Source organism: Rhineura floridana, chromosome 6, assembly GCF_030035675.1.
Source record: "Rhineura floridana isolate rRhiFlo1 chromosome 6, rRhiFlo1.hap2, whole genome shotgun sequence".
NCBI lineage: Eukaryota > Metazoa > Chordata > Lepidosauria > Squamata > Rhineuridae > Rhineura > Rhineura floridana.
In genome coordinates, this window is record NC_084485.1 from 34,298,019 (window position 1) to 34,311,153 (window position 13,135).

At 42.4% G+C, this 13,135-nt stretch overlaps 1 protein-coding gene across 3 annotated transcripts in view; it reads left to right on the plus strand.

Annotated features, from left to right (window-relative positions):
* The window catches only part of TTPAL (alpha tocopherol transfer protein like), a 28,783-nt gene extending 15,910 nt beyond the window's left edge, over positions 1 to 12,873 (plus strand). For all 3 annotated transcript variants that reach the window (XM_061631417.1, XM_061631416.1, XM_061631418.1), the window contains exon 5: positions 10,243 to 12,873. In XM_061631417.1, the coding sequence (XP_061487401.1) occupies positions 10,243 to 10,518 (276 nt within the window). In that variant the 3' untranslated portion in view covers positions 10,519 to 12,873. The remainder of the gene's footprint in view (positions 1 to 10,242) is intronic.
* The last annotated feature ends 262 nt before the right edge of the window (positions 12,874 to 13,135 follow it).

Consider the following 13,135-nt stretch of genomic DNA (forward strand, 5'->3'; position numbering starts at 1 on the left):
AGGGAGAGGAGCCGGGGAGGGGGAGGGGAAAGGCAGGTCTGATCATTTGCATGCTTATTGAGTTCAATGGGATTTACTACTGTGCAATAATGCTTAGAATAGGTAAAACTGACCATGGAGGGGGAGGAGAGGACAGGAGAGGGAAGGGGGAAGGGGGAGGGAGGGACGAAGGAAGGGGGAGGGCAAAATGGAGGGGATAGCAGGGAGTAGGAGGGCAGGGCAGGTTTTATCATTTGCATGGTTTTTGAGTTCAGTGGGATTTACTCCTGTTCAAATATGCTTAGGATAGGTGAAACTGATTTGGGGGAGGGGCAGGAAGGGGATGAGGAGGGAAGGAGATTGGGTGGGTGGGCACTGGGCAGAGGGAAGGCCCCTTTCTTTTCCAAAGGGAAAACATTGTGAACAGTGTCATTGCTTTTCAGGGTTTCCCCCACCTTTTTATTCTACAGCAGGCACATGTAGCCTCCCACCCAAATTTAAACCAAAGCTGTCCCTGGCCACATTCACACAAGACCTTTATTCCACTTTAGACAGTCATGGCTTCTCCCAAAGAATCCTGGGAAGTGTAGTTAGTGAAGGGTGCTGAGAGTGCCAGGAGACTCCCTGTTCCCCTCACAGAGCTACAATTCCCAGAAGAGGAGCTGACTGTTAAACCACTCTGTCCACTGGAGCTCTGTCAGGGGAATAGGAGTCTCCTAACAACTCTCAGCACCCTTCACAAACTACACTTCCCAGGATTCTTTGGGGGAAGCCATGACTGTCTAAAATGAAACAAATGCCTGCCGTGGGTGTGGCCTCCTGATTAGTCACATAGCCAAATAGCTGTGAGTCTGGCTTTTAGAACACTGACAGTTGGTTCTTACTGAGCATGCCCGACATTATAGTAGGCCTCAGTGTTAAATTTCTTAATTAAAAATCAGCTGTGCATTTTTTTTTATTTTTAAACTGCAGAAGATGAAGGTCAGAGTAGGGGGCAAGGTCAGTAATAGGATTATAGGTACTCTGTGAACATGGCTGAGTTTTAATTTCAACAAATTATGAGGCCACTGACAGAAAAAGTCCAACAGGGGTGTGGATTTTTTTCTCATTTTACACTTTGAACTCTCAATTCTCTCTGACTGTTGTGTGTATTGCCATGAAAACTTAGTGTTGTTAATCAAGCGTTTCTGAGTTTAAGATGATATGTTTTGTCAAGTTTTGTTTTGAAATGTACTTATGGGAAGCATCAGAATGGCATGGGGAGTATTTTCAATTTAACATTGCGGAATGCAAAAAATCCATCCTGGCTGTAGTACACAGCCACTCTTGTGGCTGTATAAATAACAAAACCATGGGTATTTCCATTTTAAACAGCATCTGGAAAGAGAAGTAATTTATAGCTTTAATACTAGATAGCTATATGGTGGGAATTATAGAAGGTCTGTGAATCTAACATTGCTTCTTTTAAATAATTCCCTTGGCCGTAGGTCCTGTTGTTTGTTTACTACAGGGTAACGTGGTTGCAGACAAACTGTTGTTTAGTCATATGGATCAGTTTAGCAAGTCACATATGCCTGCAGTTGAGTTGTGGCCTTTTTCTTTTCAAAGGAGTAGATACAACCACCCTCTCTAGGATGCACACCTTAACGTGGTGAGGGGGTTTGAGAGTGTTGAAGAAGCTGAGAGCAATGCGGTCAGGAGTCTAGACCAAGAGGCTAGACTCCTAGCAAGGGCACCCAAGGCAGAATGGTCAAAGCTGAGACACCAGACTAAGATGCATCCAAACTCAGAGGAAGGCAATGGTAAACCACCTCTGAATATCTCTTACCACGAAAACCCTATGAACAGAGTATCCAAAATGCAACACGAGATAGTGCTGGAAGATGAGACCCCCAGGTCAGATGGCTCTCAGCGAGCTACTGGGGAAGAACAAAGGACAAGTACGAGTAGCGCTGTGACTAATGTTGCAGCTGGATCAAAGCCAAAAGGAAGCCCAGAGGCTTATGCGCACAGATGTGAAAGGAAAGACTGGAGTTGTACGACGCACACAATAGGAACATGGAATGTGAGAAGCATAAACCAGGGAAAGTTAGAAATTGTCAAGCAAGAAATGGAACATATCAACATTACAATATTTGGTGTGAGTGAATTAAAATGGACAGGAATGGGACATTTTCAATCAGATAAGTACAAAATATTTATGCAGGAAATGAGAAATTAAGAAGAAATGGGGTTGCTGTAATAGTGAGAAGTGATGTAGCAAAAGCAATTAGGAGCTACGATGTAAGGTCTGAGCGAGTGAAATAAATGAGATTAAACGGGAAACAACATAACCATCATCCAAGTCTATGCTCCAACAGCAAACACGGAAGAAGAGGAATTGGAGAGATTTTACACAGAAGTACAGGAAGAAATTGATCACACACCAAAACAAGATGTGCTGATAATCATGGGAGACTGGAATGCTAATGTGGGGAACAGAGAAGAACTAGGAATTGTGGGGTAATGGGGCTTAGGAGACAGAAATGAAACAGGAGAAAGACTTACTGAATTCTGTGAAGCCAGTAATTGTTTCTTGCAAACACATTTTTTGAGCAACCAAAAAGAAGACTGTACACGTGGACATCACCAAATGGTCAATATAGGAATCAAATTGATTATATAATTGGAAGCAGAAGATTGATCCACGAGCTAGAGGGGGCCCCAGCTGACAAAGCGTCAAGGCCCCAGCTGACAAAGCGTCAAGGCCCCAGCTGACAAAGCAGCAGAGCGAGTTAGGCAGCAGGGCGAGGAGGCCAGGGCCCCCCACTCTGCCCGTCTGTTCCCTGACCTCAACTAAACCGCAGTCTCCAACCCATTGACGTAATAAACCTTAAACAAAGCTATGCAGGTAAGAAGCCAGCAGGGGTGTGGGGGCTTTCCAGTGTTTTGCACCGCCTGCAGCATGTACGACTATCTGCCTGTTGGACAGAAGTCGTGGGTGTGCTTTCAGTGCAATGAGCTCCTGGGTCTCTGGGAACGACTTCATTTCCTTGAGGCCAAGGTGGTGGACCTCGAAAAGCTGAGAGAGTCAGAGAGGTGTGTGGAAGAGGCCTTCAGGGACGTTATAGCTGTGTCCCACTCCAACGATGATAGCTCTCCTGCTATCATGGAGAACGATGGTCTCGGGGAAGGAGAGCATCCAGCTGAGGAAGAGGTAAACAATCCCTTAGAAGGGACCCATTCCTTGGGGGATGAGCAGCTATCCTCTCGTGCCGAGGATATATCTCCAGGGGTTGGAGGGATCCTTGTAGTGGGTGATTCGATCATTAGGAACATAGGCAGTGGGGTGTGTGATGGGCGTGTAGACCGCAAGGTGTTTTGCCTGCCTGGTGCGAAGGTTGCGGATATCGCCTGTCGTTTAGATAGTTTGGTAGACAGTGCTGGGGAGGAGTCAGTGGTCGTGGTGCACGTTGGCACCAACGACATGGGGAAATGCAGCCGTGAGGTCCTGGAAGCAAAATTTAGGTTGCTAGGTAGGATGCTGAAAGCCAGGACCTCCAAGGTGGCTTTCTCTGAAATGCTACCGGTTCCACGCGCAGGACCAGCCAGACAGGCCCAGCTTTGCAGTCTCAATGCGTGGATGAGACGATGGTGTCGGGTGGGTTTGGATTTGTTAGGCACTGGGGAACATTTTGGGACAAGCCGAGCCTGTACAAAAGGGACTGGCTCCACTTGAACCAGAATGGAACCAGACTGCTGGCACTTAAAATTAAAAAGGTAGCAGAGCAGCTTTTAAACTGACTGAGGGGGGAAACCCGACAGGAGCTGAGAAAGGTCCAGTACGGAATAAACCTCCCCCCTGGGATAAAAACCAAAGAAATGATGAAATTTTAAAAGGGGTAGGCCTAGAAGTAGGCATTGTGAGAGCAGGGGCACAGGATATAAATTCAGAAGAGCAAAATTACCACAGGCCAAACCTCAAGTGCCAAAGACACTTGAAGAGAGACACTGCTTACAAGTGCCTGTACGCTAATGCTAGGAGCCTCCGAACCAAGATGGGAGAACTGGAGTGCTTGGTCTTAGAGGAGAGCATTGATATAGTGAGCATAACGGAGACCTGGTGGAATGGAGAAAACCAGTGGGATACGGTTATCCCTGGATATAAACTATATCGGAAGGACAGGGAAGGACGTATTGGTGGCGGAGTCGCTCTATATGTGAAAGAAGGCATTGAATCCAGCAAGCTCGAAACCCCAAAAGAGGCAGACTCCTCCACAGAATCGTTGTGGGTGGTGATACCATGCCCCAGGAGGGACTTAATACTGAGAACGATCTATCGTCCCCCTGATCAAAATGCTCAGGGAGACCTTGAGATGAGGTATGAAATTGAGGAAGCATCCAAACTAGGAAATGTGGTAGTAATGGGTGACTTCAACTACCCGGACATAGACTGGCCGCATATGTGTTCCAGTCATGACAAAGAAGCAAAGTTTCTAGATATTCTAAATGACTATTCCCTAGACCAGTTGGTCATGGAACCGACCAGAAGGATGGCAACCCTGGACTTAATCCTCAGTGGGGACCAGGACCTGGTGCGAGATGTAAGTGTTGTTGAACCGATTGGGAGCAGTGACCACAGTGCTATTAAATTAAACATACATGTAACTGGCCAATTGCCAAGAAAATCCAACACGGTCACATTTGACTTCAAAAGAGGAAACTTCACAAAAATGAGGGGATTGGTAAAAAGAAAGCTGAAAAACAAAGTCCAGAGGGTCACATCACTCGAAAATGCTTGGAAGTTGTTTAAAAACACTATATTAGAAGCTCAACTGGAGTGCATACCGCAGATCAGAAAAGGTACCGCCAGGGCCAAGAAGATGCCAGCATGGTTAACGAGCAAAGTCAAGGAAGCTCTTAGACGCAAAAAGTCTTCCTTCAGAAAATGGAAGTCTTGTCCGAATGAAGAAAATAAAAAAGAACACAAACTCTGGCAAAAGAAATGCAAGAAGACAATAAGGGATGCTAAAAAAGAATTTGAGGAGCACATTGCTAAGAACATAAAAACCAACAACAAAAAATTCTATAAATACATTCAAAGCAGGAGACCATCTAGGGAGGCGATTGGACCCTTGGATGATAAGGGAGTCAAAGGTGTACTAAAGAACGATAAGGAGATTGCAGAGAAGCTAAATGAATTCTTTGCATCTGTCTTCACAGTGGAAGATATAGGGCAGATCCCTGAACCTGAACTAACATTTGCAGGAAGGGATTCTGAGGAACTGAGACAAATAGTGGTAACGAGAGAGGAAGTTCTAGACTTAATGGACAATATAAAAACTGACAAATCACCGGGCCCGGATGGCATCCACCCGAGAGTTCTCAAAGAACTCAAATGTGAAATTGCTGATCTGCTAACTAAAATATGTAACTTGTCCCTCGGGTCCTCCTCCGTGCCTGAGGACTGGAAAGTGGCAAATGTAACGCCAATCTTCAAAAAGGGATCCAGAGGGGATCCCGGAAATTACAGGCCAGTTAGCTTAACTTCTGTCCCTGGAAAACTGGTAGAAAGTATTATTAAAGCTAGATTAACTAAGCACATAGAAGAACAAGCCTTGCTGAAGCAGAGCCAGCATGGCTTCTGCAAGGGAAAGTCCTGTCTCAATAACCTATTAGAATTCTTTGAGAGTGTCAACAAGCATATAGATAGAGGTGATCCAGTGGACATAGTGTACTTAGACTTTCAAAAAGCGTTTGACAAGGTACCTCACCAAAGGCTTCTGAGGAAGCGTAGCAGTCATGGAATAAGAGGAGAGGTCCTCTTGTGGATAAGGAATTGGTTAAGAAGCAGAAAGCAGAGAGTAGGAATAAACGGACAGTTCTCCCAATGGAGGGCTGTAGAAAGTGGAGTCCCTCAAGGATCGGTATTGGGACCTGTACTTTTCAACTTGTTCATTAATGACCTAGAATTAGGAGTGAGCAGTGAAGTGGCCAAGTTTGCTGATGACACTAAATTGTTCAGGGTTGTTAAAACAAAAAGGGATTGCGTAGAGCTCCAAAAAGACCTCTCCAAACTGAGCGAATGGGCGGAAAAATGGCAAATGCAATTCAATATAAACAAGTGTAAAATTATGCATATTGGAGCAAAAAATCTGAATTTCACATATACGCTCATGGGGTCTGAACTGGCGGTGACCGACCAGGAGAGAGACCTCGGGGTTGTAGTGGACAGCACGATGAAAATGTCGACCCAGTGTGCGGCAGCTGTGAAAAAGGCAAATTCCATGCTAGCGATAATTAGGAAAAGTATTGAAAATAAAACAGCCGATATCATAATGCCGTTGTATAAATCTATGGTGCGGCCGCATTTGGAATACTGTGTATAGTTCTGGTCGCCTCATCTCAAAAAGGATATTATAGAGTTGGAAAAGGTTCAGAAGAGGGCAACCAGAATGATCAAGGGGATGGAGCGACTCCCTTATGAGGAAAGGTTGCAGCATTTGGGGCTTTTTAGTTTAGAGAAAAGGCGGGTCAGAGGAGACATGATAGAAGTGTATAAAATTATGCATGGCATTGAGAAAGTGGATAGAGAAAAGTTCTTCTCCCTCTCTCATAATACTAGAACTCGTGGACATTCAAAGAAGCTGAATGTTGGAAGATTCAGGACAGACAAAAGGAAGTACTTCTTTACTCAGTGCATAAACTATGCACTGAGTGTTAAACTATGGAGTGTTAAACAGTGTTAAACTATGGAATTTGCTCCCACAAGATGCAGTAATGGCCACCAGCTTGGATGGCTTTAAAAGAAGATTAGACAAATTCATGGAGGACAGGGCTATCAATGGCTACTAGCCATGATGGCTGTGCTCTGCCACCCTAGTCAGAGGCAGCATGCTTCTGAAAACCAGTTGCCGGAAGCCTCAGGAGGGGAGAGTGTTCTTGCACTCGGGTCCTGCTTGCGGGCTTCCCCCAGGCACCTGGTTGGCCACTGTGAGAACAGGATGCTGGACTAGATGGGCCACTGGCCTGATCCAGCAGGCTCTTCTTATGTTCTTATAACTTCCATACTGTCTGCGAAAAGAGGACCAGGAGCAGACTGTGATACAGATCATGTACTGCTCGTATCAAAAATCAGTGTAAAGGTAAACAACAACAAAGCAATCATAATGCCAAAATACAATTTAAATAAGGTCCCAGAAGAATATGAAGATCAAATAAGGAACAGGTTTTAGGCTTTAAACTTAGTTGACCGAGAACCAGAAGAACAATGAAGTAAGAAACATTATCAGGGAAGAATGCAAAAAGACCATATCTCTAGTTAAAAAGAGAGAAACACCTCAATGGATGACTGAAGAAACTCTTAAAATGGTCAGAGAAAAGGCAAGCAAAGGCAAAAGGAGATAGAAACACGGTCAGAACCCTAAATGCAACAATACAGCAACTAGTATGTAAGGACAAGGAGAACTTACAATAGCTATTGTATAGAAAGAGAAGAGGACAACAAAAAGGGTAGAACAAGAGCCCTATTCCAAAAGATTAGAGAAATGAAAGGGAAATTTAAACCAAGAGTAGGGATGTTGAATAATCCACAGGGGAACACACGGACTGACCGAGATGAAATAAAAGGAAGATGGAAACAATACACTGAAGAACTCTATAAAAGAGATGCCAGGATGACAGATTCATTCGTGGAGGAACCGTACGATGAAGAACCAGAAATTTTAGAATGTGAGGTGAAAGCTGCTCTTAAAATACTTGGAAGAAACAAATCACCAGGAACATATGGCATACCAATAGAGTTGCTACAAGCTACTGAGACTGTATCTGTCCAAAGTTTGACAAAAATCTGTCAAGAAATATGGAAAACTAAACAATGGCCCACAGACTGGAAGCGTTCAATATACATCCCAATTCCAAAGAAAGGGGATCCCAGGGAATGCAGTAATTATCAAACTATTGCCTTAATATCTCATGCAAGTAAAGTAATCCTCAATATTCTGCAACATAGGCTCTTGCCATATATGGAGCAAGAAATGTCAGTTGTCCAAGCTGCATTTAGAAAGGGAAGAAGCACCAGAGATCATATCGTCAACATACGTTGGATAATGGAACGGACCAAGGAATTTCAGAAGAAAATCACCCTGTGCTTTATAAATTACAGCAAAGCCTTTGACTGTGTAGATCATGAAAAACTATGGAATGCTTTAAAAGAAATGGGGGTGCCACAGCATCTGATTGCCCTGATGCGCAACCTATACTCTGCACAAGAGGCTGCTGTAAGGACAGAATATGGAAAAACTGATTGGTTCCCCATTGGAAAGGGTGTGAGAAGGGGTGTATTTTATCACCCTGTTTGTTTAATCTATACGCAGAACACATCTTATGGAAAGCAGGATTGGACCAAGATGAAGGAGGTGTGAAAAGTGGAGGGAGAAACATCAATAATTTAAGATATGCAGACGACACCATACTACTAGCAGAAACCAGTAATGATTTGAAACAAATGCTGATGAAAGTTAAAGAGGAAAGCACAAAAGCAGGACTACAGCTGAACATCAAAAAGACTAAAGTAATGGTAACAGAAGATTTATGCAACTTTAAAGCTGACAATGAGTACATTGAACTTGTCAAGGAATATCAATACCTTGGCACAATCATTAACCAAAATGGAGACAACAGTCAAGAAATAAGCAGAAGGCTAGGACTGGGGAGGGCAGCTGTGAGAGAACTAGAAAAGGTCCTCAAATGTAAAGATGTATCACTGAATACTAAAGTCAGGATCATTCAGACCATGGTATTCCCGATCTTTATGTATGTATGTGAAAGTTGGACAGTGAAAAAAGCGGATAAGAGAAAAATCAACTCATTTGAAATGTGGCATTGGAGAAGAGCTTTGCAGATACCATGGACTGCGAAAAAAACAAATAATTGGGTGTTAGAACAAATTAAACCGGAACTACAATTAGAAGCGAAAATGATGAAACTGAGGTTATCATACTTTGGACACATAATGAGAAGACATGATTCACTAGAAAAGATAATCATGCTGGGGAAAACAGAAGGGAGTAGAAAAAGAGAAAGACCAAACAAGAGATTGATTGATTCCATAAACGAAGCCACAGACCTGAACTTCCAAGATCTGAACAGGGTGGTTTACGACAGATGCTCTTGGAGGTTGCTGATTCATAGGGTCGCCATAAGTCGCAGTCGACTTGAAGGCACATAACAACAACAGATAAAACCAAAGCAATATTCTCCAGTGTAAATGGACAGGACCCCATCTGTCTTCTTCCCCCATGACAAAATGGTGTAAGTGCTTTGTACAGCTTACTGTGGCAATGGCAGAGGGTTGGTGCTTGTTGCTGCTCGGTGGGTAAAGGAGGCATATGTAGATTTACAACTCTGAACACCAGTTGCTGGACATCATAATTATTTGGAAATAATGAGGGCTAACTTTAAAGTATTTTTTTGCTTAGGATTGTAATGTGTAGAAGTTAACATGGCCTCAGAACTTATGTATCTTCAGTGTGAATTGGTTTCTTCTAATGCTGAATCTTTTAAAAATAATTGTAACACACACTCACACCCTTCCCCAGGTTTATTCTGAAGGTCCTTAAGCATAGCTTTGCTTAGCTTTGGGGGATTGTTCCCTAATGAAGCTGGCCATCAGACTCTGCAAATGCTGTAAGGAAGCAGATACACATGAATTTCAGGCTGCTGTGCTTTGCTACACCTCTTTTACAATTTTTTTTTGCGACCTTCCCCAAATATAGTGCTGTAGTTAGGGCTGGGGAGAGAACAGTATATCCTCTCCCTTTCAGTCTCTCCCCCCCCCTTTTTTTTTCTTCTTTTCCTGGAGCCTAGTGCTGTTGATACAGTTCTGAAAAATCTTAACGTTTTGGACTCCCCTTTCATGTAGAGTGGCCCTACTCTGTTTTTGGATTCTTCAATTCCCAAATGATCCCCCTGTTATCCAATAGAAGTAGCTAATCAATGTATCCATAAAGTTAACTGACATGTTCAGAAACAGGATATATAGATGGAGGCACTTTTCATAGGACCCAAGTTCTAAGGCTTAGAACTGTTTAAAGAAAACATCCCTTTATCCAACAATTATTGCAAGTGCAGAAATTGATTAGGATTGGACTTGTAAATCCCAAGGGCATCAGTCTGGCCTTGGTTGCCACTATCACACACACTGTGATTCACTGAATTTCTTAAGAAATACCACAATGTTGTTTCAAGTAAAGTAGAGTGTGTTTGAAATGTTTTCTTCTTTAGTTTTTTCTTCATGGATCAGACTTGAGCTCTCTTCATCGCAACCTTCCACCATGGATCCTCCCTGAAGAATATGGCGGCACTGCAGGGAAGCTGGACATTTCTTCCTGGAATGAGCTGCTGCTGGCCTCAGAGGATGACTTCCTGTATGATGTCTCTCATCTGGCTCCCTCCAATGACGGTTCACCTCATGACCCATTAACAAGTGGGGAGATTGATGAGAAGCAATGTGATGACTCTTTGCGAAGCTTGAAAACGCAGCTCTATTCCTGCTATTAACATAGCAATTAAAGCTTGCAAAAGGTCATTTTCCTGTTATGAAATCTGCCTTGTTCCTAAAGCTGTAGCCTATGTGTAGAGACAGCTGAGGCACTTTACATTGGAACCAAAGCAAATTAAAAAGTATAAGCCATGGAGCAAGGTGAAGTTCTGTGGTAATCTGGGAGAAGGCTGCAGTTTGAGGCACCTTAAATGTTGTGGTTTACTGACCCTTTGCAAAAAGCACCATCCCTCTGAGATTAAATGTCAGATGTGAATGAGAATTCAGAAACATTGCTAACACTAAGGTCTTAAGCACAATTATTTGGAATTGCTCTGAAATTAATGGGATCTGCTTCCAAATAAGCAAGTTTAGAGTCAAAATGCTAGATTTTCTCAGGCTGAAAAGAGCAAAAATGGCCAACTATTTTGACAAAGTAGGAATATTATAATGGACCGTGCTGTTGTTCCGTATGGAGAAGGGAACAAACAATATGGATTGTGTGATATAAGGGTAGTTGACTAATTTATGGCAGATTTCTAGGACTTGATATTCTTTGGTTCAAATACTCTGGTTATCAATATCCTTATTATTCTGTTCCTTTCACACACAAGCATAATTTGTCTTCTGTAGGGAATATTGCCACTGAGGTGGAAACCTTTGACTTGAATGTTGCAGAAAGGGTTTGCAAGTGCAATGGTTATCATTAAAATTCAATGAAAGCACACATTCCTTCTGCCTAACTGAAAGCATTGAATCTGTGAACCTTTTTTTATACCCATACTTGAACTTGTACAACATCAGGACCAACTGAAAGGGGTAATTTTGCATATTAGCTCAGCTGCTAGTTAGTACTCTGCTGCTATAGAATTATATTAAGGTAGGTCTTGGGAGTGGAATACAGTAATTGTTATAGTTGTAGATGTCTGTCCAGTAAAGAAAGGATGCTTGTTTAGATAGTGGGTTTTGTTTGGGGGGGAAGCATTTTTGAAAGTCTCTGTAAACCAAACAGACAGGGTATTTTACAAGCACAGTATCTGATTTGTAAATGTCTTTCCCATTCAGTGTTGTGGTGTTTTATCAGTTGGATCTCAGTGCTGTATTGGGATGGGCTTCCTTTACAAAGGGCACTTTCAGCCTTGCTGTTAGGGTTGTCCTTGTGCATGTACTCAGTGCTTTAGGTCCACCTAAATTTGGGGGCTTAATTCAGAAGAGACTTGTTTAGAGTTACACAAGATGCAACTTTCTCCAATTTCATAGTCTTGACTTGCAGATAAACTTTGAGGCCACTCAACATACATTCAAAACTACAGGCTGAAACTTTCAGTGGAGACTGGGCCCATGCGTGTACCACCTGCTGTCCAATGCTTAAAGGGGCAGCAGGTGAACATTTACTACCACCTCATCTTTTAGCACTTTTTTAAATGGTTGGAACTGTTTGTGGGGGGCTTTTCCTTGGTGCCAACTATAGACCAGAAACTGGTGCTTATTGTAAATATGAAATAAGGTCTTCAGCTGGTAGACTTACTGTATTCAGTGCCAAACTTGTATTCTCTCTCCCCCTGCCTCACGAAATACATAACCATCTGCCTCTTTATTGCCAAAAGGTGAAGCAAGTGTGTGCTTGAACTAGAATCCCCCTTTGACTGTGTGTGGTGTATTACCAAACTAGGCCATGAGACTTGTTTCTAATATTTCCCGCAAAGCAGATTTTATTTTCTTAAAGTTCTTTACACTTGTTTTCCTTAATGGATGTACTTGGTGTAAATTGCTTTTTCCTGTGGTACATGTACATATCTCTGGCTATACCGGTGTATATGAGACACATGAACAGGTGATACTGAAAGACAAAGTTCATTGTGCAGAAAGGTCTGAGCCTATCATTTCTTTTAAACTGTTCCTCCAAGGTATTACGCCTATGTTAAGGCACTCATTTGAAAAGTATATCCTCTAAGACCTTGGTTTAAGAAGTCATTTGCTAGTATTGAAACAATACCAGGCCTTAAGACATTGGTAATATACCACAATTGTCAAATTGCCTTTAAGTCTAACATAAAGTAGGATAATAATATACTTGAATTGATACTGTGGCTGGACAGGCACTGTTAAAAATCTGAGGTTTTTCCAGAGAATAGTTGAGGTACTTTGTTTCTACTGTGCAGGCAGTAGGTTTTGGCATTTTGCTAAGTAAATTGTTTTAAACTGATTTGTGTTGCCTTTCGCCGTATGTAGAAGTTTGCCGTATGCTGGTTATAGTAATACACCTTTGAGGACTTATTTTTATATTGCATTTTATAAAATGAATAGTTTGTGTAACTTTATGCATGAATGGATATTAAACAGTCTACCTTAAGTAGCCTCTGTTTATTTCAAGAGATTGTTTGCTTTTTCATTGAATCATATTTACACTCAAAGTATATACAATACTCTGGTTTTAAAACAGGAATGGGGAATTTTGTCCTTCAGATGTTGCTGAACCACAACTCCCATCAGCCCCAGCAAGCATGGTCAATGGCTAAGGATGATGGGAAGTGTAGTTTTAAAAGGTGTTTAAATCCCATTAAGGGTTCAATTAAGTATATGAAATGAGGGGACTGCATTCTTTTTAAAAAAAAACAAAGGGGGGGAGAAATATAA